At 42.8% G+C, this 26,946-nt stretch overlaps 1 protein-coding gene across 14 annotated transcripts in view; it reads right to left on the bottom strand.

Annotated features, from left to right (window-relative positions):
* The window catches only part of PPARG (peroxisome proliferator activated receptor gamma), a 133,953-nt gene that overhangs the window by 8,944 nt on the left and 98,063 nt on the right, over positions 1-26,946 (bottom strand). For all 14 annotated transcript variants that reach the window (XM_084987140.1, XM_084987138.1, XM_005669783.4 and 11 more), the window contains 2 exons: positions 17,905-18,104; positions 8,588-9,038 (listed from right to left, as the gene is read on the bottom strand). In XM_084987140.1, the coding sequence (XP_084843266.1) occupies positions 8,588-9,038; positions 17,905-18,104 (651 nt within the window). The remainder of the gene's footprint in view (positions 1-8,587; positions 9,039-17,904; positions 18,105-26,946) is intronic.

Raw genomic sequence — 26,946 nt, 5'->3', positions numbered from 1 at the left:
GGCAGAGGAACCAGGCTAGAGTGGAAATCTGGAGGAGAAAGATTTCTTCTTTCCCATCAAGCCTCACACATATGTGCTCCAAAGCCAATGCCTCTTGTTTCCTCAACCTCTAGAAACGCCAACAATAAACCACAGGAAGCCAACAGGGAACCCAAAATGACAGGTGGCCACGGATTTGGATTTGGTTCCTGCAACTCTCCCCTTCCCAATGCCTTTCTCTAAGTATGACCCCTCAATACACATGTCCCCCCAAATGTTATAGAACGCTGGAGTGGGAAAACCCCTCAAGGTCCCCCCAGTTCTGGTCTCCAGTTCTCCCCTCTCTCCTCCTCTGGTATCGTGTTGCTCTCCCTGGGGGTTTTGTTCCCAATCCACAACTAATCTCCTTAAAGTGAGAACTGATAAAGGGATTAGCTGTTATCACCCCAGGGGTATTTATATGGTACTGAGAGATTTTTAAGAATGACCATTTGGTGAAATTTTAAGCAATCTGACCAGCAAGACTGTGTGGGGCTACTTCAAGTTCTATCTACAGGAGAAAAGGGAAAATTAGCATTGATTGTGTGCTTAACTTGTCCCAGGCCTTGTGCCAGAGGCTTCACGTCATGTTATTTCATTTACTTAGGGCACTGATAAGGCAATTAAAGCTCAGGGAGGGAAATAATTGCCAGAGATCACAGTCTAGTAAGTGGAGGGATGGGGGTTTGGGGACAGGTCGCTGGGTCCACGGGCGCACCCTGCCGCTCCCGGTCCCCTGATGGGGGAGCCCGGGAAGGGAAGGCGCCCTCCCTGGCAGTAGCCCACCCGCCACTGCCTCCACCTGGGCTGGCCTTTGGGTTTCACTCTTCCTCACTCGCAGAGGATCTGTCTGAACATTGGGTGGGTCGTGCCCGTCTGGAAGGCGTCCTGGGGTCACCCAGAGTTTAAACACACATTGTGAGAACCCAAAATGATAAAGTGCTCCCCAAAGTGGCCCGCCAACCGGCTGACTGAACCTCTTCCAAGACAGGCGGTGGGGGCACAGGAATGACTCAGCAGTTTGGCTTTCAATCCTGCACCTCTGAGGTCAAAGAGGGCAGCCTGCACACTCCATAGATGGTCCCAGGCTTCGGGGCCCCCGGGGGAGGGGGAGTTTATCTCTGAGGCAGTCACAGAGAAAGATGCTTTTATGTTCTGCAAGTGACAAAAGCCTCTGTGTGTTCGCGTGTGTATCTATTTTAAGTTTCTTAGATGATTCTAGTGTGTTTCTCTTCCCCCTACCCACCCCCACCCCCAGCTCTCTGGTTTTTAGAATTTGGGTCCCAGTTGAGAACTCATAAATATACCTGCTTCTGTCTAAACCAAGCCCACAAGGTTATGAGAAGAGTGCACGAATGGGACATTTCTAGATAACCCACAATGAGTCATGACTCAAAGCTATCCCTGGCATCTGACAGGGGCTGTCTGCCAGTCACAAAGTGGCAGCAAAGACGGAAGGGCACAACAGTAGGAAAAGAACATCAGCACTATGTGGACACAGTATAGGTGCCCCTTAAATATTTTTCAATGAATAAATGAAGGCAATTATCCTCTGACACAATTATGGCCCAGATGAGGGATCTGAACCCCGTGATCAACACCCCTTGGCTGTCCCCAGGCTCCGTCACATGAGGAATCAGATGTCTGTGTTTATTCTCAATATCATGAGAACCATCAGGAAAACAACTTCTACCACTTAGGTACCAGCCTAAGTCTTGTCCGAAAAAGCTGCCCCGACAAGGTAGCAGAGTGCTGAATGAGACAGGAACGTGGAAGAAAGTTGGCCTGTTGTTTCTCATAGTATTTTTAATACCTAGGTTTGAAACTATTTCTGGTTTTGTTTCCTCCCAGTTAACTAGTAAAGATGGTGCCAACAGACAAGGAAGAAGGGGAGCGGCCCCTGGGCTGTGGGGAACGGGAGGCCCCTGAGCTGGGGCTTCCTTGAGAAAAGCACAGGCCCCTCTGCTCTCGCCTTCTGCCTTTTGTTTCACGGGAGAGAGAGCTGTGCTGTCCACTCTACCTTGTAGGAAGCAGCAAAATGGGAGGATTGCCCATGAGCTGGCAACACTCTCAAGATTTGGAGGGGAATTAGGGATGGGGAGGAGAGACAGACACTCAAGCGCCGTGCCTGCAGGTCCTCAGTGCTCTGTGAGCTGGACATTGAGACGTTCGTGTACAATGTACAGAAGGAGCGATGTTGGGATTGTCTCTGCCGGCAATTACTGGAGGATATATTAACAATTTAAAATTTCTCTCATACATTTTCTTGCGACCACTTATCTCTATTAGAACCTGCTATAAGATGGTATCTGATTAAGCTGGGACCTATCTACTTAGATTTATCATCAATTATCGTCAATTTTTGGGGGGAGCTCTGCGAACAGGGCAGTGGCTACCTGAACAAAGTTAAGAACACAGCCCTAGTCTCGGTGTTAACACTGGGCTCTATCCTTCTCAGAGCAGTTTTCAAACCTGGGGTGTAATTCTGTTAGGTAGTCAGGTAAAGGCTTTGGACAGTAGCAAGTGATAGCAGGATTATAACTGGACATTCTTGATTAAAATATTTGGAGGCTATATGGAAATAGGTAGTTTCTGATAACTGCCAAGAACTCCAAGACCAAGTAAGAAACTAGAGTGCTTCCACAGCTCCATACACACAAGGCAGTAGCAGTTATAAGGGCATCAGTTTCAAGGTCAGAGTTTGGGTCTGACCTTGGCCTGATTAGCAACTCTGTGACCTTGCAAACATTAATCTCTCTACACTTGTTTTCTCCATCTGTAAAACAGGGATCATGAGAGATTTTCTAGAGCTGAAGGAAAAATCAAAGATTCTGATTATACGGAATCGTATATTCTGGCTCCCAGTGAAGTATTCAATAAATGGCAGCTGCTATTATTATTATTATTATTATTATTATTGATTGCTATTCATTCAAAAAGCATTTATTAAGTACTCATTCTGGGCCAGGTGCTAGGCTTTGATTCTGTTCTAATTCCAACAAATTAAAAAGTATATACCCATACATGTATACCGTCACAATCAAGGGTCAGAAAGAGAGCTCGGGGTCACTGACCTGAGAGGTCTAAAGGTTATCCAGCTGTCAAAGAAGATCAACTCTTCCTTGATCTGCAAATGTATAGCTATGAACAATTCCCCCTCTTGGGCCCTATTCTCCTGCCCACTTGACGGCAAAAAAGCACACGCTCGCTCCAAGAGCAGCCGTCCAAAACTGCCTCACAGAGCAAGAACAAGCTGGGATTGCTGGAAACAAGAGGAGCTGCTCTCTAGGTGGTTCTCATAACCACGCCAGACCCAAGAGGGTAAATGAGGAGGCTGGGTGACTTGCCATCTGTGGCTGCTGCACCAATATTTACAGCTTCTCTGTCATTAGGATGGCGATGACAATCTGCCTCGAGAAATATATTGTAAAACCCTGTGAATTTCCTCCCCCATATCTTGGAAGTTTGGGAAGAACTGTAATGGATTCCAAACTGTTTTGAATTAACAAAAAGAGCTTTTTCCTGCTGCAGAGTTCCAGCTGGAACTCTCTTTGGCTTTTCTCCACCAAAAAAGCAAACGCCTAAGGGGGCAAAGTGTCCAGTGGAGCGTCCTGGGGCTTGTCAGCTTTACTGAGCTTTCCACTTGGCCTTAGTTGCTGGTAGGGCTGGGGAGTTTGCTGGTGTGGCTGGCATGATGCTGTGGCGCCAGTTGCAAAGATGCCCTTGCTGGAGGCAGTTTTATTACTCTTGACGCCAGCCATCCAGGCGGTGAGACTAGAGGGGCAAGGGGAGTGCTTCCCTTATCATGGCTGCTGAGGACGCAGCACTGCTGGACTCTGGGCCCAGACTATAGGGAGCAGTGAAGGGAGTTCAGGTTTTGGCCACCACACAATGAGGGAGCTGACCACATCCGCTTGCCAGGTGGCAGGGGGCCAGGCTTACGGCAAATGGGTCACTGGGAGGTGACAGTTAGGACACCCCTACTTCCACTCTTCACCTGGTGTCAGATCTTAGATCACTTAAGCCTATGACCCTCTCTTCTCTTTCTATGGAATGAGGATAAAGGTACAGGAGAATTGTCAGGAGCTAATGAAAGAAAGGAAGGGGACAAAGTGCTGTCTTTTGCTTCTGGACTGTTCTTTTTCCTCTCCTTCTTCTTGCCTAAAGCTCAGGAGAGAAAGAGTGAGAGAGGGGGGTTGAAAGCCTGGAGAAGAACTCACTCATCTTCCTCAGGGAGCTTGGGTTGAGAGCTAAATGAAGAGGAGATGCTGGAGATTACAGCAGTCTAAGGACCAAATCTCATGGCATCAGCAGTTTCTAGGAGGGAAGCTGATGAAGTGATCTGATTAAAGCAACTCCGGTTTCCTCAGCAAATACCGAGCTGGGTCAAATCAGGCACTTTCATTCCCACCCCCCCGCCCAAAAACATCCCCTTTGGGTCTTCCAGGGATCTCCTGCCCTTAATCTCTCCAATTCCTTACCACCCCCTCTTACATAATGCCCATATCCCCACTTCTCCATCAGTGTAGGGTCATAGCATTGACTGAATTAAGCTCCTCTGTGATTCTCAGGCCAGCTTAGGGGGAGGTCAACAGGATCCCTGCCAACAGCACTTCTTTCCGAAATCACAAAAGCTACTTGCAGACTTCAGAGTAAATGGTATGGGAGAAAATAACCCCTCCTGTTAAGATTAGGTGGGATCAGAAATTTGTTTACTGTATTGAAGCTTCTCACTTACAGGAACATTTTCCCTTTCTGGAAAACCCAGGGAAAAAGTTAAAACTAATTGAGAAAAGATATGTTGTATTCTAATGAACCGCAATCTAGGATGTTGGTTTTACCATCTACAGATGCCTGGGATTCTGATCCCACTGGAATCCAGTCTTTGGGGCAGTTCTTTCTCTGGCCACAACTCAACCAGTTTCTCTGAGTAAAGAAGGGAATCAAGTTCCTGGGTGTTGAACAAACACAGGGTCCAGTTTATTCATTCTTATCTAGTGCCCAGAGGTTGACTTCATCTGCAAAAGCAAACTGATGAGGGAAGGATTTGCCTTTTGTGATATGGGAACTAGACAATGGTAAATTCAATTTTTTTTTTTTAAAGGAAGTCCAAAATTATTCACAGGGTTTTCTTTTCATTATAACCACAGATACAAGATTTTTAAAGAATGGATGGCTGGCAGCTACCTTCAGATTTCTTTCATCCTTGTGAGGATCCTATGAGATCTGGATATTGGCTACTGCGAAGACAGTCTGGAAAACTATAAAGGAACTTATTTATATAGCGTCTACTTTTAAATGATATCACTTTTATTTTTAATTTATCTTTTTTTAAAAAATTTTAAATTAGGGCCGTTCCTGTGGCATATGGAAGTTCCCAGGCTGGAGGTTAAATCAGAGCTGCAGCTGCCGCCTACACCACAGCCACAGCAATGCTGGATCCTTAACCCACTAAGTGAGGCCAGGGATTAAACCCACATCCTCATGGATACTAGTCAGGTTTGTTACCGCTGAGCCATGTCAGGAACTCCCCAGATATCATTTTTAATTTTCATAATTGAAAGCCTAAACCTTGCAACATCTACTAAATTGAATCAACTTTGTCACAGGACTATTTTTGACCAATTAATAAAAATTTTAAAGGCCTAACTGAAGGCCTCACTGATTTTTAAATAATCTAGCTTATGGGCAGTAAATGGCATTTTTCTAGATGAAATCACACTGTTGTCTTATGTGTCCATAAAACAGCATTGCTCAGCTCCAAAAACCCTGTACTATCAAGACTGTTTCTTGTCTAGGCCTTTCCTAGATAAAAACTAAGCATTTTTTTTTTTTTATTGCAATATTTGTTTTACTGTGGTAGCCTGGAAACAAACTCACGGTATCTCTGAGTTACGCCATTTTTTCTTTTTTTTGACTGTGCCCATGGGACTCAAAGTTCCTGGGCCAGGGATTGAAACTGCACCACAGCAGTAACCAGAGCCACAGCAATGACAATGCTGAGTTGTAAACGGTTAGGCTGTCAGGAAACTCCTGAAAGTAAGCCTCTTTGAATTGCTTATTTCAAATGCCTCCTTCAGTATCTGGGGTAGGAATATAAATTAGTACAAACTTTATGGAGAAACAATCTGGTAATAATGAAGCAAAAGTCTTAAAAATGCTCATAGCTATTTACCCAGCAATTCCACTACCAGTAATTCAAAGTTTGAGAAAATAATCTGAAATGTTAACAGAAATATTACACCTAAGAAGAATCACTGCAGTGAAATTTAGAACACATTTTCCATCATCTTTTATACTCTTCTCTATAGGTTTTTATAACAAATTATACGCAACTTAAACACAAATTGGGAGATAATTGAGTATGTAACGGCTTGTTATAAAAAGGAATTACTTTACAGTCATTAAAAATGGTACTATATATCTATATATCCATATGCTAGCACACACACAGAAGTTTTTGGTAGGAGAAATAGGACTTTGTTAATCCTATTTTATTCTTTTTCTTTTTCTTTTTTTGGTTTTTTAGAACTGCACGTACAAAAGTTCCCAGGCTAGAGGTTAAATGAGAGCTGCAGCTACCGCCTACACCACAGCCACAGCAACACCAGATCTGAGCCACATCTGTGATCTAAACCACAGCTCATGGCAACACTGGATTCTTAACCCACTGAGTGAGGCCAGGGATCAAAGCTACATCCTCATGGATACTAGCTGGGTTCAAAACCCACTGAGCCACAACGGAAACTACAATCCTATTTTATTCTGAGGACAGAGAGCTTTACTTTTCACTTACACCTTTCTGTACTCTTTGAATTATAAAATGACCATGTATTACTCCTATTTTAAAAAATTAATAAAATATTAATAGAGTATTAATGACATGGGAAAATGGTTAAATGAAAAAGGAATATAAACATAGTATATGTAGTATGATTAGGAAAAAGTCTTAGAAATATATCAAACGTTAATAATTATATTTCCATTTTTCATTAAAAATTAAATTGCCTCAAAATATTAGCTAGTTAGTTCCAATTTGTCTTCTAATCTAGTTTTCCAAAATTTAATATTTTTCTCCCAATGGACCTCAAATAAAATGGAATATCATTCTTTGCTGAACTAGTCACAGATCTCAGAGCATCAAGGGTTAATTTGTTTAAGAAGTACATTATGTCAAGATGTCAAAACATGTTGGATGGTATATTTTTGTTACATCAAACAACACAAAAGAGGGCTTGTGGCTTCAGCGTTAACCTGCGCCATGTGGTTATCTGTTTGCACCCTAGTTGTGTAACAGGTGGTATGAGCACAGACCCAGGAGTCAGACTGCTCAGTCTGTCATCCTGGCTCCATCTTTCGCCGGCCGGGTAACCATGGGCAAGTGGCTGAACCTTTCAGTGCTTTGCTTTCCTTGCTTGCAAAACGGTATTTATCTCATTGGGGTTGTGAGACTTATATGAATGTGCAAACAGTGGTTAGAATACTTCCTGGTGTACAGTAAGTACTTAAGTGTCTGCCACTATTATCATGACTAATACCCTGTGCACCTGATTTCAGGAAGCATTCTGCTCTCAAGTCACTGGACAACAAAGGGCTACACAGTGGACCATGATCTTTGTAACAGGCTGCCTAGGGGCACACAGCTCACATCTCTAGGACCACTGCCCCCCACCCACCATCAGCTTTCATGCACAGAGGGTTTCTGCAGAGTGCACACAAAAAGCTCACCTGAAGTCCATCCATTACAGTAATGAAAACCGGTCACTGGAAAACAATTTTTACATAGACAGATGACAGTAAAACTTTCTCCTACTCAAGCTGGAAACATGTGAGAGGCCAATGAAAGTAGCATTTAGTATAAAACCTGGCCTGCAGAGTTGGTTAGTTAGATCATGTACTTGCAAGGCCAAAAGTACAATGAATGGCTAAATAACTCTATTTATTTCCCTGCTGGATGTTCATTGCTTCAGCCTACACTCTGAATCACACCAACGACCTCACAAAGGCACTTGAAGGGAAGCCATCAGAGGACTCCATTCGGGACAGGAGGTGGAGGTCAGCAGATATGTTATTTCTTGATTCCTGATACCAGGAAACCAATTCAAAGTAACAACCCGTTACGGTGGGGTGGGACCGGAGCAGAATCTGACCACAAACACAGAGCCGTGCCTTCTCTAGGCCAAGTGGGGGTCATCTTACAAAGTTGTATGTCACCACTTAAATGAAGATTGGATTGGCCTTCTAGAAAGGAGAGCAAAAAGACCAGAATAAAAGAAAGAAAAAGGAGAAGAGGGCATCTGTCTTCCACGTTTGGACTGGACTAGAATAAATGTTCGGAAAGATAAAAGAAAAGAGCTGGAGTTACGGCAAGACCATGACATTCCTTCTCAGTGTGTCACACGTGTAGTGACACTCCCATGGGATTAGGTCATTAGCATTTTCCATATGAAGAGGGCAGTAAACACAGAGAGAAAAGGAATGCAGCCTAACATGAAAGAAGGTCAGAATTCTTTTAGCCAGCCCCCCACCACCTTACTCTCTTCATGGAAGAGGCAAAGAAGCAGCTCACCTCCACTGAGAATAATGACAGCTATAAATATCGCCAGGTCGCTGTCATCTAATTCCAGTGCGTTGAACTTCACAGCAAACTCGAACTTGGGCTCCATAAAGTCACCAAAGGGCTTTCTCAGGCTCTTGAGAAACTCCCTTGTCATGAATCCTTGGCCCTCGGAGATGAGGACCCCGTCTTTATTCATCAAGGAGGCCAGCATGGTGTAAATGATCTCGTGGACGCCATACTTTAGGAGAGTTACTTGGTCATTCAGGTCAAGGTTTACAAACCCAGGGATGTTCTTGGCATACTCTGTGATCTCCTGCACGGCCTCCACGGAGCGAAACTGACACCCCTGAAAGATGCGAATGGCCACCTCTTTGCTCTGCTCCTGCAGGGGGGTGATGTGTTTGAACTTGATTTTATCTTCTCCCATCATTAAGGAATTCATGTCATAGATGACAAAGGGCTGCAAAGAAAAATGAGAGAAAGTGGCTGAATTAGAGATTTCTTTTCTTTTTCTTTTGTCTTTTCTTGGGCCACACTCACGGCATATGGAGGTTCCCAGGCTAGGGGTCTAATTAGAGCTGTAGCCACCGGCCTATGCCAGAGCCACAGCAACTCAGGATCCGAGCCCATCTGAGACCTACACCACAGCTCATGGCAACACCAGGTCTTTAACCACTGAGCAAGGCCAGGGATTTAACCCGCAACCTCAAGGTCCCCAATCGGATTCGTTAACCACTGAGCCGTGACAGGAACTCCTGAGTCAGAGATTTCTAATTCCCAGTCAACCCATCCCAATTTCTTTATACACATTTGCTTTGCTAACTAAAAATCTTTAATGTCAAAAATACTTAATAATGAGAAAATACTCTTATGTCTTGATTAATTCTCCAAACTGTCTTCTGGGACCAAACATATTTTACCCATTTTGGCCTTCTTTTCCTTCAGCTTATACTGTAACATTTCATCTGTGACTGGCTAATAGCTCCTCTGTGTGTGTGTGTGTGTGTGTGTGTGTGTGTGTGTGTTTGCAGGGTCTTTGGTGTCGATTTTTAAAACGATACAAAATCTACATTTATTTTGGCCTTCAATGGGACATGTTTTTAACCTTCTTTCAATAAAAAAAATTTCTGCAACTCAAGGTTGAACAGACCCCCTGGAACATAAAGCAATCCTGCAGTTTTAGATTAAATCTACTCAGCGTTCAAATGAAACAGTGTGCATGTAAAATATACTTAACTCTATAAAAAAAATCTGTCTGAAAACAGATTAAAAATATTGAGCCAAGAAAATGTCTATTTCTTTTCTTTTCTTTCTTTCTTTTAATGCTCTGGAAGCAATCTGTTTCAGAAGGAGCAGCTGTATAAGGCCTGTGGGTAAATGCTGCAAAAGTGGCAAATTAAAAAACGGTTTGAACATATTTTTCAAACTATCTGTCCTGAGGGGATCAAGAATCAATTAAATGCATTTATCAGCTACTCAGGTTTCCAACAGGCTGCTTTCAAAAGCAAAAGATTTTGATGAAATGCTCTTTCTCTTTCGTTTCCTTGTACAGAATTAACCAACGGTTTGTGAACGACAGGCAGCAGCAGTGCATACATGCAGTGGACATACTGACCTCTGTAAGGAGCTACCCCCCAATCTGAGTCCCGTAAGGACTTACTTGGAAGCAGTGGAGTAAGAGTTGAGGGCACTGGGGTTCTAGCCTTGGCTCTGCAGCTAATGATATGACTTTAGAGAAGTCCTTAACCTTTCTTAGGCCTCAAACATCTCACCTGCGGGGAGTGGGCTGAACTGGAGATTTCCATCTCTTCTTCTGAGGATATGCTAGTTGCATTTCTCAGAAACAGTGTCTATTGGGGTGTGTGTGTGTGTGTGGTATGCATGTGGATGTGTGAGTGTGCACGCACACATCCATGTAAGCTGAACAAGAAGTCGCTGACATACTAAAAATAAAGTTTCTTTTGAGAGGGGATGCTGAGAATTCTCTCCTTGTTGGCAAGAGGAAGCTGATGTGATGGGTGCCAGAGCAGCAGCTTCAAGATCCGCTGGTTCAGAGATTCTATTAATCTCTGTATGAGTCTATGAGCTTCACCCAGATAGTAAATCTATTCTACACTGAAGGCAATCACACTGAAGGCAATTCTAAGGGGTTTTAGATGCTGAGTAGATTTCCAAACTTGCCTGTTGTTTCAACACCATTTAGTGGAATCATTCCAGAAACTGCTACTTTTTCAAACCAAAAAATCCACTTCGATTGCATTGTAGCAAACCATAAAGGAGGGCAGATATGAGAACTCAGAGTCAGCTGGCCTGGTGGCTCTAACTAATTTTTCAAGTCAACCAGGAGCAAATAGTGCTAACTGTTGGGGGCATTTTGCCTCTCCTCCCCTGCAATTCAGATAGATATTAATGGGAAAGGTAAAATAGGACAGAGAGGATAGTCAGTTAACATCAGTTTCCCCAGAATGCTAGATTCTAAACAGAGAAAAATGAGCTTTTACAGAACCTAGGGAAAGGGGTTTCTGTCCTCCAGGAGTTTGGTAAACTTCAATGACAGCTCATGAGAGTTAATGAGAGCTTGGCTTTCCTTACTGCCATGAACATCTGATGGTACCTGCAGAGTCCACCTGCACACGTACGAGGAGCAATAACATGAATACAAAACCACCTCTTCTTCACATATAGAAAGACGGTAACTTGATCTGCCCACTTGAACTCTTGGATGAGCTTCTGCTCAACCACTTGGCTTCTTGGCACAGAGTGTATGCACAACATTCTTCCACCGCCATGTAAGCAATTTATCTGGAACTGTGCCCTGATAAACCACCCTCTGACTCTTCCCCTCGACTTCCCCTGTCCCCTCATATAAAGCCCCAGGTTCCTGTTTTTGAAACTCTGTGATAGTTGAACAGAGGGCACAGAATCCTGCTAATTTTCTCTCCCAATTTAACAACAATGTGACTTTAACCCCTTGGCAATCCACGTTGGTCAGGATTTCCTGGCCGTAAACACTCAAGGACAGAGAAAGGAATCAGCTGCCCCACCATCATGCCAAACCATTTCAGTTTTTTCTTTCTTTAAAAAAAAAAAAAAAAAAATCCCTTGGGCATTTCAAAACTGTGATCTGGTAGAGAAGTCTGAGTATTGACATGCAAATTAATCCCAGGTGGGTTTGTTTTTTTTTTTTTTTCTTTTTAATTTTGGCTTTACCTCATCCAAGCTGATTATACTATTTTCATGGCATTTTGAAGTCTGCATAGATTCTGTCAGCCTCCACACACGTCTGTCAAACTCCAAGAGTTACCCCTAGACACCTGCCTGGAGACCTGCCTTTCCCTGCCACTGATTCACCAATTCTTATATTGCAAACAGTTCACCTGCACAGTTCACACCAGGGTGTCCTCATCCTGGAACAGTGATGAGACGGTGGCCCACCTGGTTTCCAGAGGGCTGACCCCTTAAAACCACAGGTGGAATTTGGCCTGTGAAGGTTATGTTTATTCATTAGTTCACAATTACACTTTTGGAAAAATATGCCACATAAAATATACTTCACTTCCACGGTCCTGTATTTTCTACAAAGCAAAGGGATCCCTTCCATACTCTACCGGCCTGCACAGAATCATCAGACGATCTGCCATTAATAAGAGGAACCACATCACCTTCAAATTCAGTCTTAATGATACTTCACACTTCTAGTTTGGGGCTAACAATGTATTTATCTTCAGACACTCTACCAAATGCTAGATAAGCATCTCTCCTTAACAGGAAAGAATGCTTAATTATATCCAGGACGTCAGCAGGGATAGAGCCAGGCTCTTTGAAGCCTGAAATGCACAGGGGTACATTTTAAACAACTGCTGGGTTCAGAAATACAAAGTATATGAGCAAAGACTGCAGGTCCTTCCCAGTGCTGGAAGGAGCTCTGTGCAGCGGGGAGGGCCTGAAGCTTGAATCGGCCTCTGGCTGTTATCAATGCTTGTGCTTCTCCTCTATGGGACAGACCAGAAACAGTTAAGGATAGAATGAAGAAAACTGCACACTTGAACACAATGTTTCTCCAGGGAAACTAAACAGTTTCTATAAGGGGAAGTTAGTTTTCTTTAGAGAGACACATCGAGTGTAATTCATTTGAATATATTTTGATTTTCAAAAATGGCCCCAACGCATCAAAGCCAGGGTACTGTTTTTATGAATAACTAAAATTAGTTATATATCTACTGCACACTTCCTATGCATAACACAACGGTCAAGGGGAAGCTGGTTTAATAATGATAACAAAGTAGAGAAATGCAAGTTCACTTTTTTTTGGCATGTGGCATGTGGAAGTTCCCAGGCCAGGGATCGAACCCCTGCCACAGTAGTGACAACACCGGATCTTTAATGCACTAAGCCACCAGGGAACCCATCATCCTGCTCTATTTATACTGCAGTTCCTAAGTCTCCTTTCTCTGAGGATTTGTCTGGGATTTTTCTTCCCAGGGGAGCAAATTCCAGCTTTCTCAGTCTTTTCCACAGAGAAAGGGTGAAAGAGACCGTGCTTTGTTCAGCTGTAAGTGTAGGATTTAAAAGGACAGATATCTTGGAGTTCCTGTCGTGGCTCAGTGGCTAATGAACCCGACTAGTAACCATGAGGTTGCAGGTTCAATCCCTGGCCTTGCTCAGTGGGTCGGGGATCTGGCGTTGCCATGAGCTGTGGTGTAGGTCACAGATGAGGCTTGGATCTGGCATTGCTGTGGCTGTGGCATAGGCTGGCAGCTGTAGCTCCGATTTGACCCCTAGCCTGGGAACCTCCATGTGATGTGGGTGCAGCCCTAAAAAGACCAAAGGAAAAAAAAAAAAAGAGAGACAAAAAAGTAAATAAAAGGACAGATATCTTTCCAATAGTCTGAGGGACTAGATTTGACAGCCGCTGTAAATTTTAGGATGCAAAAATATAAATGGTTACAGAAGTGTTTTCATGAAAGTTTATGTTTCCATACTGGTTTTACTATTTGTTAGGTTTCATATTTCACACACTATTTGGAAGAATCATTTCTTATGATGGCACAAGTTTGCTCCTGTAATTGTAACAAGAGTGGCTTCTTATATACCCATCATAAGCAATGTGATGCTTTGGGACCCAAAGTCCAATATAGTACAAATAACAAGCTTTATTTCTTATTTGCAGACAGAGTGAGGCCAAATGGGCCTCACTGTCTCTGAAGATATGGAGTGGAGAGTTGGCAGACACACCAAAGGTTTTTCTATTTATTGTTTTATGACAAACCATGGCACTGAAAATGATTTTCAAAAACCACTCTTGGTTTATTTTCAACAACAAGAATGGGACCATGTGACAATGACACCCAGTGTGGTCATCACATTGGGGTAACAGTCAGACACTGGGAACTTCCCAAGTCCATTCAGTTCTCAGTCTGCCTTCATGAGACAGAGCACCCTAGTTCTAACATTTTCAGCTTTTAGAATTGAGTAGATTCTCTCTAAAGAGGGGCCTGCACTGGATCAAGCCACTGAAAGGGAAACAGACTGTGGGGAGATGCAGTTCTATTCTGATGTGAGGGTGGCTAAAAGGCCTATTGCTCCTAAAATTTCCCTGGTGAACCATACCCATGGATTCTGCTGCCCATCTTTTCCCAGCCCTGAGTCTAAAATCCCAAGCATTATTCTTTGAGGCAAGACAATGAAAGCAGAGGCATCATATCCCAAATATAGGATGTCAAAGTTCAAAAAATAGGAGGGGACAGGAGCATTCCACTTATCTGTTCCTGGCTGTCCTGCAAGGTGCAGGTGGCACCAGGGAATATGAGAGAGAAGGGAGTTCAGTGGGGAATGGAGAAGCCCTGTTGGCCTGGAGGCAGATGCTGGAGCTGGGCCTGAGAAGAAGGATCAGCAGGTACTTCACAAATGAGAACAACAGAATGGGCAATGGTTATATCGAGCAGTAAGATAAATTTAAAGAATGACCTCTTCAATAAAGTCATTTCCTTTTCCAAAGGTTCTGGGTAACTGGTCATGCACTATGCTGAGCAGCCTCCCCCAGGCTTGGCCTAACCAACCCTAATGACATCAAGAGATCAAGTAGCCTGGACCCAAACTGCTCTACTGCACCAGCCACAGCCCCTTTTCCACAGCCCCCACCCGCTCAAGAGTCTACACTTCTGCAAATTTTTCCTATCAATGCAGATCTTAACTGTGAAAAGTCTTGGCCAAGAGATAACATAACAGCCCTAAGACAGATACTATCAAATGAATAACATGGCCATGGAAGATAAAGAACAAATCTCTAGTCTCACTGGAAATCACATTTTGATTTTGTTCCTTTTCCCATATCCCTCTCTGAACTATTTCTATCCACGAGTGCTTAATTTGATTTTGCAAGATAAGGAGAAAAGAGAGCCAAACAATTCTATTTCAGTTTTGTGTAATCAAGGAATGGATTATTCTAATTTGGCCCAGTCTGTCTTTTCATCCAGACCCTAACAAGAGGCAATTCTGCTTCTATCTAGATCTTTAATGATGTCCAGGTTGGTGAGCAAATATTGGGCTAACAGGCCCTCTGATAAAAGTCCATAATGTCAAAGGGCATAGGCAGCAGCTTTTAATTCAATTAGGCAAATACATAATGAGTAACTATTACGGGCAAAGCAGAGTCCTAGTTACTCTAGGGGGAAAAAATGACACTTGAGAAGCCTAGAATCCAGTATTTTGCAGCCCTTTCTCTTAAAATGGCTTCATACCTATTTACCCCCTAAAGAGCCTACAATTACCTTAGATCTACCTCAAAGATTCAGAGCTGAAGAGTCAGTGGGAGTGAGGTTTTAAAGTGACTTACTGTGGACTGGGCTCTGGGCACCTCAGTAACCCAAGGCAGAGTATGATGGCCACTGGGAGTGAATATCTGAATGCTTGACTACTGGGGAAATTTGTTTTTTTAATGCTTTCCTCCTATCTTTCAGATACTATTCAATGAGTAGGATTTCCAGCGTTGGATGGCAGGTCTGGACTGGGAGATAAAGGGAAGGTGAGAAAGTAGTTGCTGGACACTGGATGGCCTGAAGCGAACTGTGGCGAAAGCAGTATACTGAGCGCTCACCCTGTCATCACTCCTGTCCCAGCTCAGGGTCTCCCAGGTTCATCCCCGTCCCACCCGGCTCCCAGTAAGCTGTCACAAGCTGCCTGCTACTGCTAACCCTCTTTAGCCACGTCGCTCTAATTTTCCTTGTTTCTCTGCCTTCAAAGGAACACTGTTTGCGTGCCGTAGTCCAATCAGCTCTGGAGATGTCACTTAATGAACAGGGACGCTCAGCTTTACTTTGACCTACAGTCTGTCATCCAGCACTCTGGAAGAAGGCAGCCCTCCTCACTAGAATTCCAGAACAAAACAGCACAGGAAAAACTCCCTGACTGTGAATGTCCTGGGAAAGCAGAACAAGGTGGAAGATTCCCACAGTTCTAAATACTGAGAAAAAGAAACTGTAACTCAGAAGGTTTTCCGAGGTGAAACATCCCCAGTGTCCCTGTCAACCTGGCCACTGCCCGTCCATACGAAGGACCCGCTTCTATGAGAAAAGCATATGCAGAACGCACTGCAGTGGGGTCACGGGGCCTCCTTCTTGGGCCGCTCCCCCCACGAGCTGAGTGTGCAACCTCAGGGCAAAATGTTTAACTTCTCTGGACTCATCTTTAAAGAGGATAATCACAGCAGCTGTAAGGTGGTCATGGGTCTTGAACATAATAACTATGCAAAATTTTTAAAACCTGTAAACAACTGGATACAGGCATAATATTGTTAAGGCATCGTGATCTTGCCTGCAGTCAGAAAACCCACTGCCCTTCTTGTATTTGGCTTTTTATGCAAAAGTATCTCACAGGAGTTTTCTATTAGCTGATTCTACTCTTATGGTTTAGCTAAGAGGAAAAGGGAAAAAAGAAAAAACATCTTGAGGCAGTCACCAAAATATATTAACGCATGATAAATTTTTCCCCAAAGTATAAATGAGTGGGGGGAAAGTTACACATTTCTGCCCAGTAATTTCACACCTTTCCTGCAGGTATTTGTTTGAAAATAAACAACATGAACAGGATTTCAAGGGTTGAGAAGTGTCTTCTGAATGCATTCTATGGCTCTTACCACCCTAGGAACCTGCTACAGACATCATACCCAAAGCCAGACCCTACCTGTGAAAACCGAGGTACATGGATGTGACCCAGCTCACAGTCGCAATGCAAGGTGATGGCAGCACTGGGACCAGATTCAGGTATAGCTGTGTTTTGTTTTAATATAACTCCCGACTTGCTTTCTCAGCTTCCAATCAGGGAAGATTTCTGCTTCTTGGAAAACCTGACTCTAACCATCATAACCCGTTCTGAGTTTTCTCAACAGTAGTCATCAATAAGCCTGCAGGTGTCTGAGAATCCACTGAGGTAGCCTGGGCTGCTGGGAGCCTCCCAGAAGATAAAATTCATGCACAGCAGAAGGACAGAGCTATTGAGAGAGCACTACAGAAAAGAAAGGAGATGTAATATCTGAAGCCTATTTTTGTGCCCCATGGAGAACCTCCTAAGAAAGGACTCAAGTCATTCTCCTGAATGATACAATAATGGAACTGAATATCTCTTCCAAACCGAGGCCAGGCCCTTCCAGAGAAAAGCAAGGCTGCTTGAAGGGATACAGTTGTGGCCAGTTATTCTGATGCCAAGAAAAGACAGTGGTGGGATGAGAGGTCAGAGTTCATTTGTTAAAGCTAAAATGACTTGTGCAGCATTTTTTTTTCTTTTTTCTTTTTTAACAGCCTCACCTGAGGCATATGGAAGTTCCTAGGCTAAGAGTCCAATGGGAGCTGCAGCTGCTGGCCTACACCACACAGCCACAGCAATGCCAGATCTGAGCCGCATCTGTGACCTACACCACAGCTCACAGCAACACCAGATACTTAACCCACTCATTGAGGCCAGGGATCAAACCCACATCCTCACGGAGACTACATCAGGTTCTTAACTCACTGAGCCACAACAGGAACTCCTAGGCAGCATTTTTATACTGTTCTTAAACATTTTATTAGGAGAACTTGAAGGAGTTTTTCCCTATTCAGAATGATGTTTACTTACCCTGTCTGAAAATACTTCTCTGTGTTTCAGACTCTGCCTGCGGTAGGTACCGGCCAATAGTCGAACAGTACTGTGTGTGTGTGTGTTTGTACACGTGTGATCATGCGTGCGTGCATGTGTGCGTGCGTGTGATGTGGTAAAACCATTTACTCAAGGGGAGAAACAACAACAACAACCCCAGCCACCCCAAATGAAGACAGGAGAAGAGAACTAACTGATTTGTCTGTGGTCTTTCCTGTCAAGATCGCCCTCGCCTTTGCTTTGGTCAGCGGGAAGGACTTTATGTATGAGTCATACAAGTGCTTTGCCAGGGCGCGGAGGTCAGCAGACTCTGGGTTCAGCTGGTCGATATCACTGGAGATCTCTGCCAACAGCTTCTCCTTCTCAGCCTGTGGCATCCGCCCAAACCTGATGGCTGCAGAGGAAGAGAAAGGGCAGGACGAATTAGAACGTACTGCTGCTCCTAAAGTGCACGGTTCTCTCCCCAGCCCCTGTGCTCCTGTAAAAGCCTCTCCTTCTCTCCACCAACATCAAGTTCTGGTTTCTATTTACAACTCTGCTTGTGTTTTTCTTTCACAGCAATAGCTTGAGGTATTGGTAAAAATTAAACCCTTCACTTTTGAAAGAAAGTAATGCATGATATTGCTGGGAAGGTAAAAGAATTCGAAAGTTCGGCAAAACAAGGAAAAGTATATTTACTTACAAATGAAATAATTGAGAGCCAGCTCCTACTGATCCCTCAAGACCCCACCCAAATGTCACCTCCTTTGTGAGGCTTCCTCTGATTTTTTCGCACAGAGTTTAATACTCCTTCTCCTATAATCCCCCAGCCCTCCATGTATTCTTCACACTGTACTGTATTTCATATGTCTATTTAGCCCACTCCACAATAACACCCTGAAAACTAGGGGCAGTGTCTTTATTTATCTTTGTATCCCCGGCACTTGACATGAGGTCTGGCCCTAAGAGGAGCAACATGTTTCATGAATGAAGGAAAGGAATTGTGCAGAATTCGAAGTTGTAGAGATGTAAGCTTTGTTCTCAGGGAGTCAGTGCAATCTGTTTCGTCCCTGTTACAGGGAAATATAGACAGTGCTTTCCTTCATGTGATGAAGCCAGAAAGTCCTTTTACGTTTAGTGGAGAGAAGCCATAATGATCCCCCCGGAGTTTTTCCAGGATCACCGCTTAATGATGTTTGTCAAAAAGACAATTTCCTTAATATTTGGCTGCCTTCGGGGTGAGGAAGTGTGAAAGAAGAAAATGAATGAAAGAAAGGTAGAGAGGAAGGAACATGTATAAGAAAGGTTCTTGAGGCCCAGGTTGGAGAAAAAACTATCTGCTTGTAACTCTTACTCAAATATGTTTTTCTACCTCTTTACCAATGCTATCAGAACAGCATTATAATTATTTTTTTTTACCAGTTATCACACCTCTTCCCAAGTGCTTACACACTATTTAACAGTTAAATTAAAAAAAATGGGAATATGACTGACCTATTATATTAGTTTTAAATATATAGCAATGATTCCATATTTGCGCATATTGTGAAATGATCACCCCAATAAATCTAGTTAACATCTACATCACACATAGTTACAGTAACTTTTTTCCTGTGATGAGAACTTTTTTGAGAGCTACTCTCTTAGCAACTTTCAAATACGTAACAGCATTATTAATTGCAGTCACCATGCTGTACATTACATCCTGAAACTTATTTATTTTATAGCTGGAAGTTTGTACCTTTTGACCCCTTCACCCATTTCACCATGCCCCTTCCCTCCAGTTTCCCCTCCTCTCAACCCATGCCTCTGGCAACCACTATCTGTTCTCTCTATCTATGAATTCAGAACTTTTTTTTTGTCTTTTTAGGTCCACACCCGCTGCATATGGAGGTTCCCAGGCTAGGGGTTGAATTGGAGCTTTAGCTGCTGGCCTACGCCACAGCCACAGCAATGCCAGAGCTGAGCCGCATCTACAACCTACACTGCAACTCATGGCAATGCCAGATCCTCAACCCACTGAGCAAGGCCAGGGATCGAACCCATAACCTCATGGTTCCTAGTCGGATTCGTTTCTGCTGCGCCACGACAGGAACTCCATGGAAGGTTTTTTGTTTTGTTTTTTTTTAAAGATTCCACATGTATAAAAGTTCCCGTGGTGGCTCAGCAGACACAAATCTGACTAGTACTCATGAGGATGCGGGTTCGATCCCTGGCCTTGCTCAGTGGGTTGGGAATCTGGTGTTGCAGTGAGCTGTGGTGTAGGTCACAGACACAGCCAATCCCAGGTTGGCCCACAGCTGTAGCTTGGATTCAACACCTAGTCTGGGAGTGTTCATATGCTACAGGTGTGGCCGTAAAAAAAAATAATAGGGAGTTCCTGTCAGGGCTCAGTGGTTAACTGAGGGTTTGATCCCTGGCCTCGCTCAGTGGGTTAAGGATCCAGCATTGCCATGAGCTATGGTGTGGGTCACAGATGTGGCTAGGATCCTGCGTTGCTGTGGCTCTGGCGTAGGCCGGCGGCTACAGCTCTGATTAGACCCCTAACCTTAGAACCTCCACATGCCGCAAGATCAGCCCAAGAAAGGCAAAAAAAAAAAAAAAAAAAAAAAAAAAAAAAGACAAAATAAATAAATAAATAAATACAAGAAGAAAAAAGATTCCACATGTAAGTGACATCATATGGTATTTATCTTTCATTTATCCTACTTAGCCCTCAAGGTCCATTCATGTTGTCACAAACAGCAGGATTTCCTTCTTTTTTGGTGTGTGTATATATCTATATATATATAGATACTTGTATATATATATATAATGGTATATAATATATATACATGTATGTACATATGATGTATTTTGTACATACACACACACATCACAACTTCTTTATCCTTTCACTCATCAGTGGACATGCAGGTTGTTTGCATGTCTTGGGCTCTTGTAACTAATGCTGCAGTGCACATGGGGTGCAGATATTTCTTCAAGTTAGCGTTTTTCTTTTCTTTGGGTAAATACCTGTAAGTGGAATTGCTGGATCATATGGAAATATTATTTTGAATAGTGCTACTCTGAGGCCACACTTTGGACTCTGCATTTCCCCACACTAAGGACATTTGGGTAGCATCTCCAAGCGCACCCTGTGTGTAGCTTGACCATGACATCAATCCTATGGCAACCAGCTTTATGAGTCCCCTTCCCTATACTATAAGCCTATCATATTCACTTCTGTTTCTAGTGGTGCTCGGCCAGTGGTGTTGAATACAGGAATGAATACATGGATGCTACTGTGCTGTATATTATTAGGCTAATGGTAGCATTTCTACTGTAAGACATGAAAGTACATGAGCCCATTTCCATCTGAGTAGAGAATATCATTTTGAATTTGCTAGAGAAGAGACTGCTTTTCACTGTTGATGACCCTAAATATGCCTCATTGCCATAACCAATTGTTATGCCATAGGGGACCTTCAGGGGACCTCTGAGACACAGGGGAAGAGATGAAGATTTTACTTCTCAGTTAGGATGCCTTTCAATTCAAGTAGCCTATATCCATTTGGTAACTGTATTCTTTGCACATGACGTCTTCAAACAGAAATCGTTGAACAACGGCCATTCTGGGGTCAAAAACCTTGCCTCTCTCCTCACTGTTTCCCACTCTCTTTCAGTTCCCTAGGGATGGCAGTGGTTGCTCCATCCTTGTCTCAGGCCCCCTTCCTCAGGATATGACCTCGTTATTCACTCTCCTTCACAGCGTGGATCACAGCGTTTCTCCATGTTTTCTTTCTCCCGTGTTGTACCATCTCCAAGACTCTATACCCTCAGTCCTTTGTATAACGTCTGGCACATGCTAAGTCCTTGAATAACGTATTTTGAAATAAGATGAAAAAAAGAACCTGCACAAAAGCCAGATAGCAGATGCCTTCAAAATCCTTCTCTATAAAGCTTCCTTGTAGTATGTTTATTCCTTGTTCACCAGTAGTTCTCATTGCATTTCCCCATTGAGGAGGGGAACAGGGAGAGGGGGCAGAACGTATGAGAATCACTTGATAATCCTCTAGAATTACCTATTCCATAGGACACTTTAAAATGCCATCCCTACACCCCATGGGGAGTGTATCACAAACTTGGTTTGGGACAGTTTAGAAAAAGCTTCCAAGCGCCTGTTTGACATGTATATTAGCTGACTTGTATACAAGTCAGACTAGTAGGATATTACTGTATTGGCTCGTGTGGGCTGTTCTACCCAAATACAAAACCAGTGAGTACCTGGTTTTCTCATCTTTGCACCTAGCTGCAGCATACACAGTAGGTACACAATAAATACTTGAGGGATTACATTCTCAAATATCAAGTTTAAAAACAGAAAATGAGACAGTCCCTATACTGGCAAGTTTAGGGAACAGATCATCAGATAAAGCACCCAGTAACAATTATGGCATATTAGAAGAAATTTGGGTGTAAAACTTAGAGAAAATCAGAGTTATCATAGGGAGTTACACCTAGGTTCTGGTTACATTTGCAGAGGTAATAAACTATTCATGTACACAAAAGTTTACATACTTAAGCACTTTTTTCCTACCAGGTAATCAAAAAAGTTAATTTAACATAAACAAATAGCCAAAGATAGCTACTTATGATACCTGCTAGTCCTGCTTTTCCATAACTTAACCAAAATAGCCATAGCTTTAAAAAATAATTTTAGAATTAGGAGATACCAAAACAAAAGCCTTTTGCTGCAATCTAAGTAAAATGTAAATTTTTGTTAGTTGAAGTCTTCCCCAGAGGCTAAATCTCAGGAACACATTTTCCATGTTATTAAACGCCCATGCTACAAATTAGGTTCAATTAACTGTCAGTGCAGTTATACAGATGGTTTTTAGCATTTTTACACACCAGAAGTTCAACAAGATGAATGAAAAAGACATACCATTTGGTAGGACTAAATTTGCATAACACATAGAGAAATTAAGTTGTCAAGGAAATACTTTTTATTTGTATGCATTTTTTTTTTTTTTCTGCCACACCGTGGCACATAGAAGTTCCCAGGCCAGGGATGGAACCTGTGCCATAGCAGTGACCCAAGCCACAGTAGTGACAACACTGGATCTTTAACCCACGAGGCCACCAGGGAACTCCAGTATGCATTTTTTTTAAGGGAGAAAAAGCTGATTTTATTTTGTCGCTTTTGAGTCCCATATAATGATACCTGCCTACCTCATGTGAGGTGATAGGGCACAGAAAGTGTTGAGCACAGCGCCTGTACTTAGAAATGCTTAATAAATGCAGGATTTATAAATGCGTAACTATCATTTTATTTTCTACCTCCTCTAAAGTAAAACAAAGAGCAGCCTTAGTAACATTATTAAGTAATTTTTAAGTTGGGGTAACATTTTTTCAAACTATCTGTAGATGACATTTAAACACTTGCCTAGCTTTCTTCCCAAAGCGGAGATGAGCAAAATATCACGCACGGCCTCTTCTTTTGACTCTGAAATCTTACCTGACATTATTTAATTCACTCCTTGAACACCTGTCTGATGGAAAACACTGGCTTGGCAGACTGGACCGGGGGTCACAAGGATGAAATGGACATGTCTAGTAGATTCTAGATATACACGGATGTTCTCTCTCATGTGTCCTCTTTCCCAGCTTCTTCCTTCCCACCTAAGCAGAGTTTTGACCTTAACATGACCTCCTTCTCATGCTCTTTCCTCTGCCCCTGGAGTTACTGCAAGAGTTGTCTTCCCTCTCCAATGCATTATTTACTTCCCACTCCACTGCAGTCTAGCTTTGCCTTATTTAAATCACCAAAACCTCATTCTCAGCGTCCCTAAAGCTTTTCTCACGGCCAGATCCAGGGCCTCTTCTACATCTCCTTCTGCTTGAGCTTTCCAGCATTCTCCCAGCCTTTAATACTGCTGACCTTTCTGCCCTCTTATTTCACAACTTTCTTGTGCTGGTTTCTGCTTTTCTGGCTCTCCTGTCTTTCTGCCCGTTATTTTTCAGATCTCTCTGGTGGCCCCTCTTCCTTCGCTTATATTCTGTTATTCCCAGTTCGAGCTCTTCTTTCACTCAAAAATGTGCCCATGACACCTGCCCTTTCTTCCCTGATATCTGGGTCCTTATTTTCCACCTCTTCCTGCATTCCTTTGCACATGGGTACAGGAGGTCTCCAAACCACCTCAGAGCAACAGGAAATCAAATTTCTCATTTTCTCTCCAAACGGTCTCCTCTTCCTGTTTTCCTTTCTCGATTAATTCACCCTATCACCCAGACAAGACACCTTGACTATCTCTGGCAACCTCTTTCCCCTCGGACACTTGTACTCACTGGCCACTGCCCTGGTATTCCTCTCAATTCCATCTCCTCTCACATTTCCCAATCTTTTAGTTCATAACATTGCATTGGTCTTCTGATGAATTTCCCTGATTTTTCCCTAACTTCTTTTTTCCTGGTGTCAGGTTTGGGGTAATACAGGTGTGATTGCTCCCTGGCTTTGTGAGAACATGGTGTCACAGGGAAGGTAAGGAACACACAGAAGAGGAAGAATGGGGAATTCAACGTAGGATGGAAGGCATGTGAACTGGGCTTTGAATGCCAGGTAGGATTGTGACAGTAATGGAAGGGTACTGTAAACAGAGGCCCAGAGGTGTCTCGTCACAGCGCAGTTTGCAAGAACAGCAAAGTGCCCAGACTGTGTGAAATGTAAGTGGAAAGGGCGGCAGTGGGAAAAGGAGGTGAAGGCTAAATTGTGGGGGATCATGAATGCCCTGCCAGTACGAGTAATGCAGCTGCCATGGACTTTAGGACTTTCTACTTTGTTACATTTTCTGAAAGTAAAATTTGAGTAATTTTCCTTTACCTTACAGAGAAGTCTAAAGAAACAAAAATTAACATATTGAAGTTTAAATTTATTTGCCAATTCAGGCTTCCTTTTTTGCAATATACACTAGTGCTTCTGTTTAGAAGGAAGGAGAGAACTACCTTAAAAGTGCTGAGTGCTACAGAAATTGGTTAAACCATCTTTCCAGGATTTTATGAAGCTGCGAGAAAATTATCAGCTTTTTTTTTAATAAAAGGAAAAAAATAATTATTTACATAATAGGACACCCTAATCAGCAAAGCTAAGGCTTCACTAGCTTTTTCTGTATTTATGAAAAACATAATTTTTGTCCAAACTCAACAGTATGGGGAAAGCCTAGCTGAATGGCTCCTAAGTAACATAAGTCAATTCTTCTCTACTTCAGATTATTTTTTTAAAATACACCCTACACTTATGATTTTATTTAGTTCATACAAGAAAAACAGATTTTGAATATGAAATCTTCATTGGTCAAAATTCTCTTTTTTTTTAATTTTTATTTTTATGGCCATACCTGTGGGCCTGGGTTCCTGGGTTAGGTCATACCTGTGGGGGTTCCTGGGTTAGGGGCTGAATCACAGCTGCAGCTGCCGGCCTACACCACAGCTACAGCAACAGCAACACCAGATCCGAGCTGCATCTGAGATCTATGCCATAGCTTGCAGCTACGCCACAGCCTGCGGCAACAGTGGATCCTTAACCCACTGACGGAGGTCAGGGACTAAACCAACATCCTCAGAGAGACAGCTTCGGGTTCTTAACCTGCTGAGCTACAATGGGAACTCCTCATTAGTCAAAACTCTTAGAGACTAAATTATCTTATTGAAAATAAAGAGGACACGTTAAAAACTATGGTTAATGTTAGGGATCTTGACAGCAGGACTTTAAAACTAAATTTGTACTTGAAAAAACTATAAAAATGTGTGTGAGTATCCATCTGACTTAAAAAAAAAAAAACACTAATCCATGAGAATACTTTTTATCAAGATGCTGCAGATACCAGCTTCCCTATTTCAAAGTGTAAAACAAGTAGTAGCTGATATCGTGATCACTTAGGAACCTGGGTCTTTATTTAAGGCTGTAAGTCCAAGGCCTGGATGTTTTTTCTACCTAGTGCTGGATATTTGAGAAATGATCATGTATCCAGCAGAAGAAATCTGAAATCATGTCCTTCCATGATGTTTAGGCAACAGGTCACAGTCAAAACTCAAGCCCCATCTGAAGATGGAACCATATACCACAGACCCTGAACCACTAACCAAATACACCATTTATACTTTCTTCAGCCCAGACTGCTTTGGATTTGTACTCTGGGGCAACGTCAATACACACTTATTAAACATATTGCCTTACACTGCTAAGCAACTGATCAGAACATACAGAAGACCTGACTCAGGAATACAAATTATATTTTTATGGCACCAAAACATATAGGTGGAAACCTTTAAATTCTGGCAAATAACAGATGCCAGATGCCTAGATATTGGGAAGACTGTGGCAGTGTCGACAAGATATGGAATAGCTGGTTGAAAAGTGAGGTAGGTTGTTTATGTAGAACCACTGAATTTTCAAAGTTGGAAGTAATTAGCACTAACTGATTATAGTGATTTCCCAAGAATATTCCCCAGGGCCTTTCGGGTTCCTTGAAGGTGAGTTCAAAGGCTCCTTCAAAGGTGGGAGTGAGCAGCTAACCCGAAAGCTAAATGCACTGAATGGACTGAAGAGAAGACAAAGAGCAGAAACAAAAGTAACACAGAACAGGGAGGATTTACTCTGGGGGATGTTCATTTCTTCCTGTGCGTACTGCAAACAGCAAAGAGCTGATCTGGGTATAAGTTGTTAAGTTGGTGAGTTATTACATTGAGGTCCATTCACACAAACCACGAATAAAAAGGCATTCTCTTAAGAATGGAAACTTCATTACTGTTGGTGTCACATTGGCCAGAGCAAGGAATTTTAAACAGTTATTACAATCTCCCAGAAAACTTTGCATTTGGAAATGTTTACTTCATCAGGGTAATGGGCAAAGCTCATCAACACCTAGCTGTTGAGCTCCCCTTCTTGAGTATAGATCAATGGATGTTTCCTTTTTCTCTTCGCTGCAGCACATTCCCATCAAAACCTCTGAAAAGGGATTTTCTTGGTCATGTGTGTAATCCTGTAAATTCTGAACTGCATGTCTTTGATGTCATGACATACATTTATTTATTTACTTACTTACTTATGTATTTATTTCAGGGCTGCTCTTGCTGCATATGGAAGTTCTCACGCTAGTAGTTGAAACAGAGCTGCAGCTGCCGGCCTACACCACAACCAGGCAACACTGGATCCTTAACCCACTAAGCAAGGCCAGAGTTTGAACCTGCATCCTCATGGATACTAGTCATCTTCTTAA

This window comes from Sus scrofa, chromosome 13, assembly GCF_054392235.1.
Source record: "Sus scrofa isolate SSC_HxYL_T2T_F1_AM1 chromosome 13, Sscrofa_HxYL_maternal_Yorkshire_Landrace_v2.0, whole genome shotgun sequence".
NCBI classification, from domain to species: Eukaryota; Metazoa; Chordata; class Mammalia; order Artiodactyla; family Suidae; genus Sus; species Sus scrofa.
The sequence above is the reverse complement of the archived record's forward strand: the minus strand, read 5'-3'. Positions and strand labels throughout refer to the sequence as shown.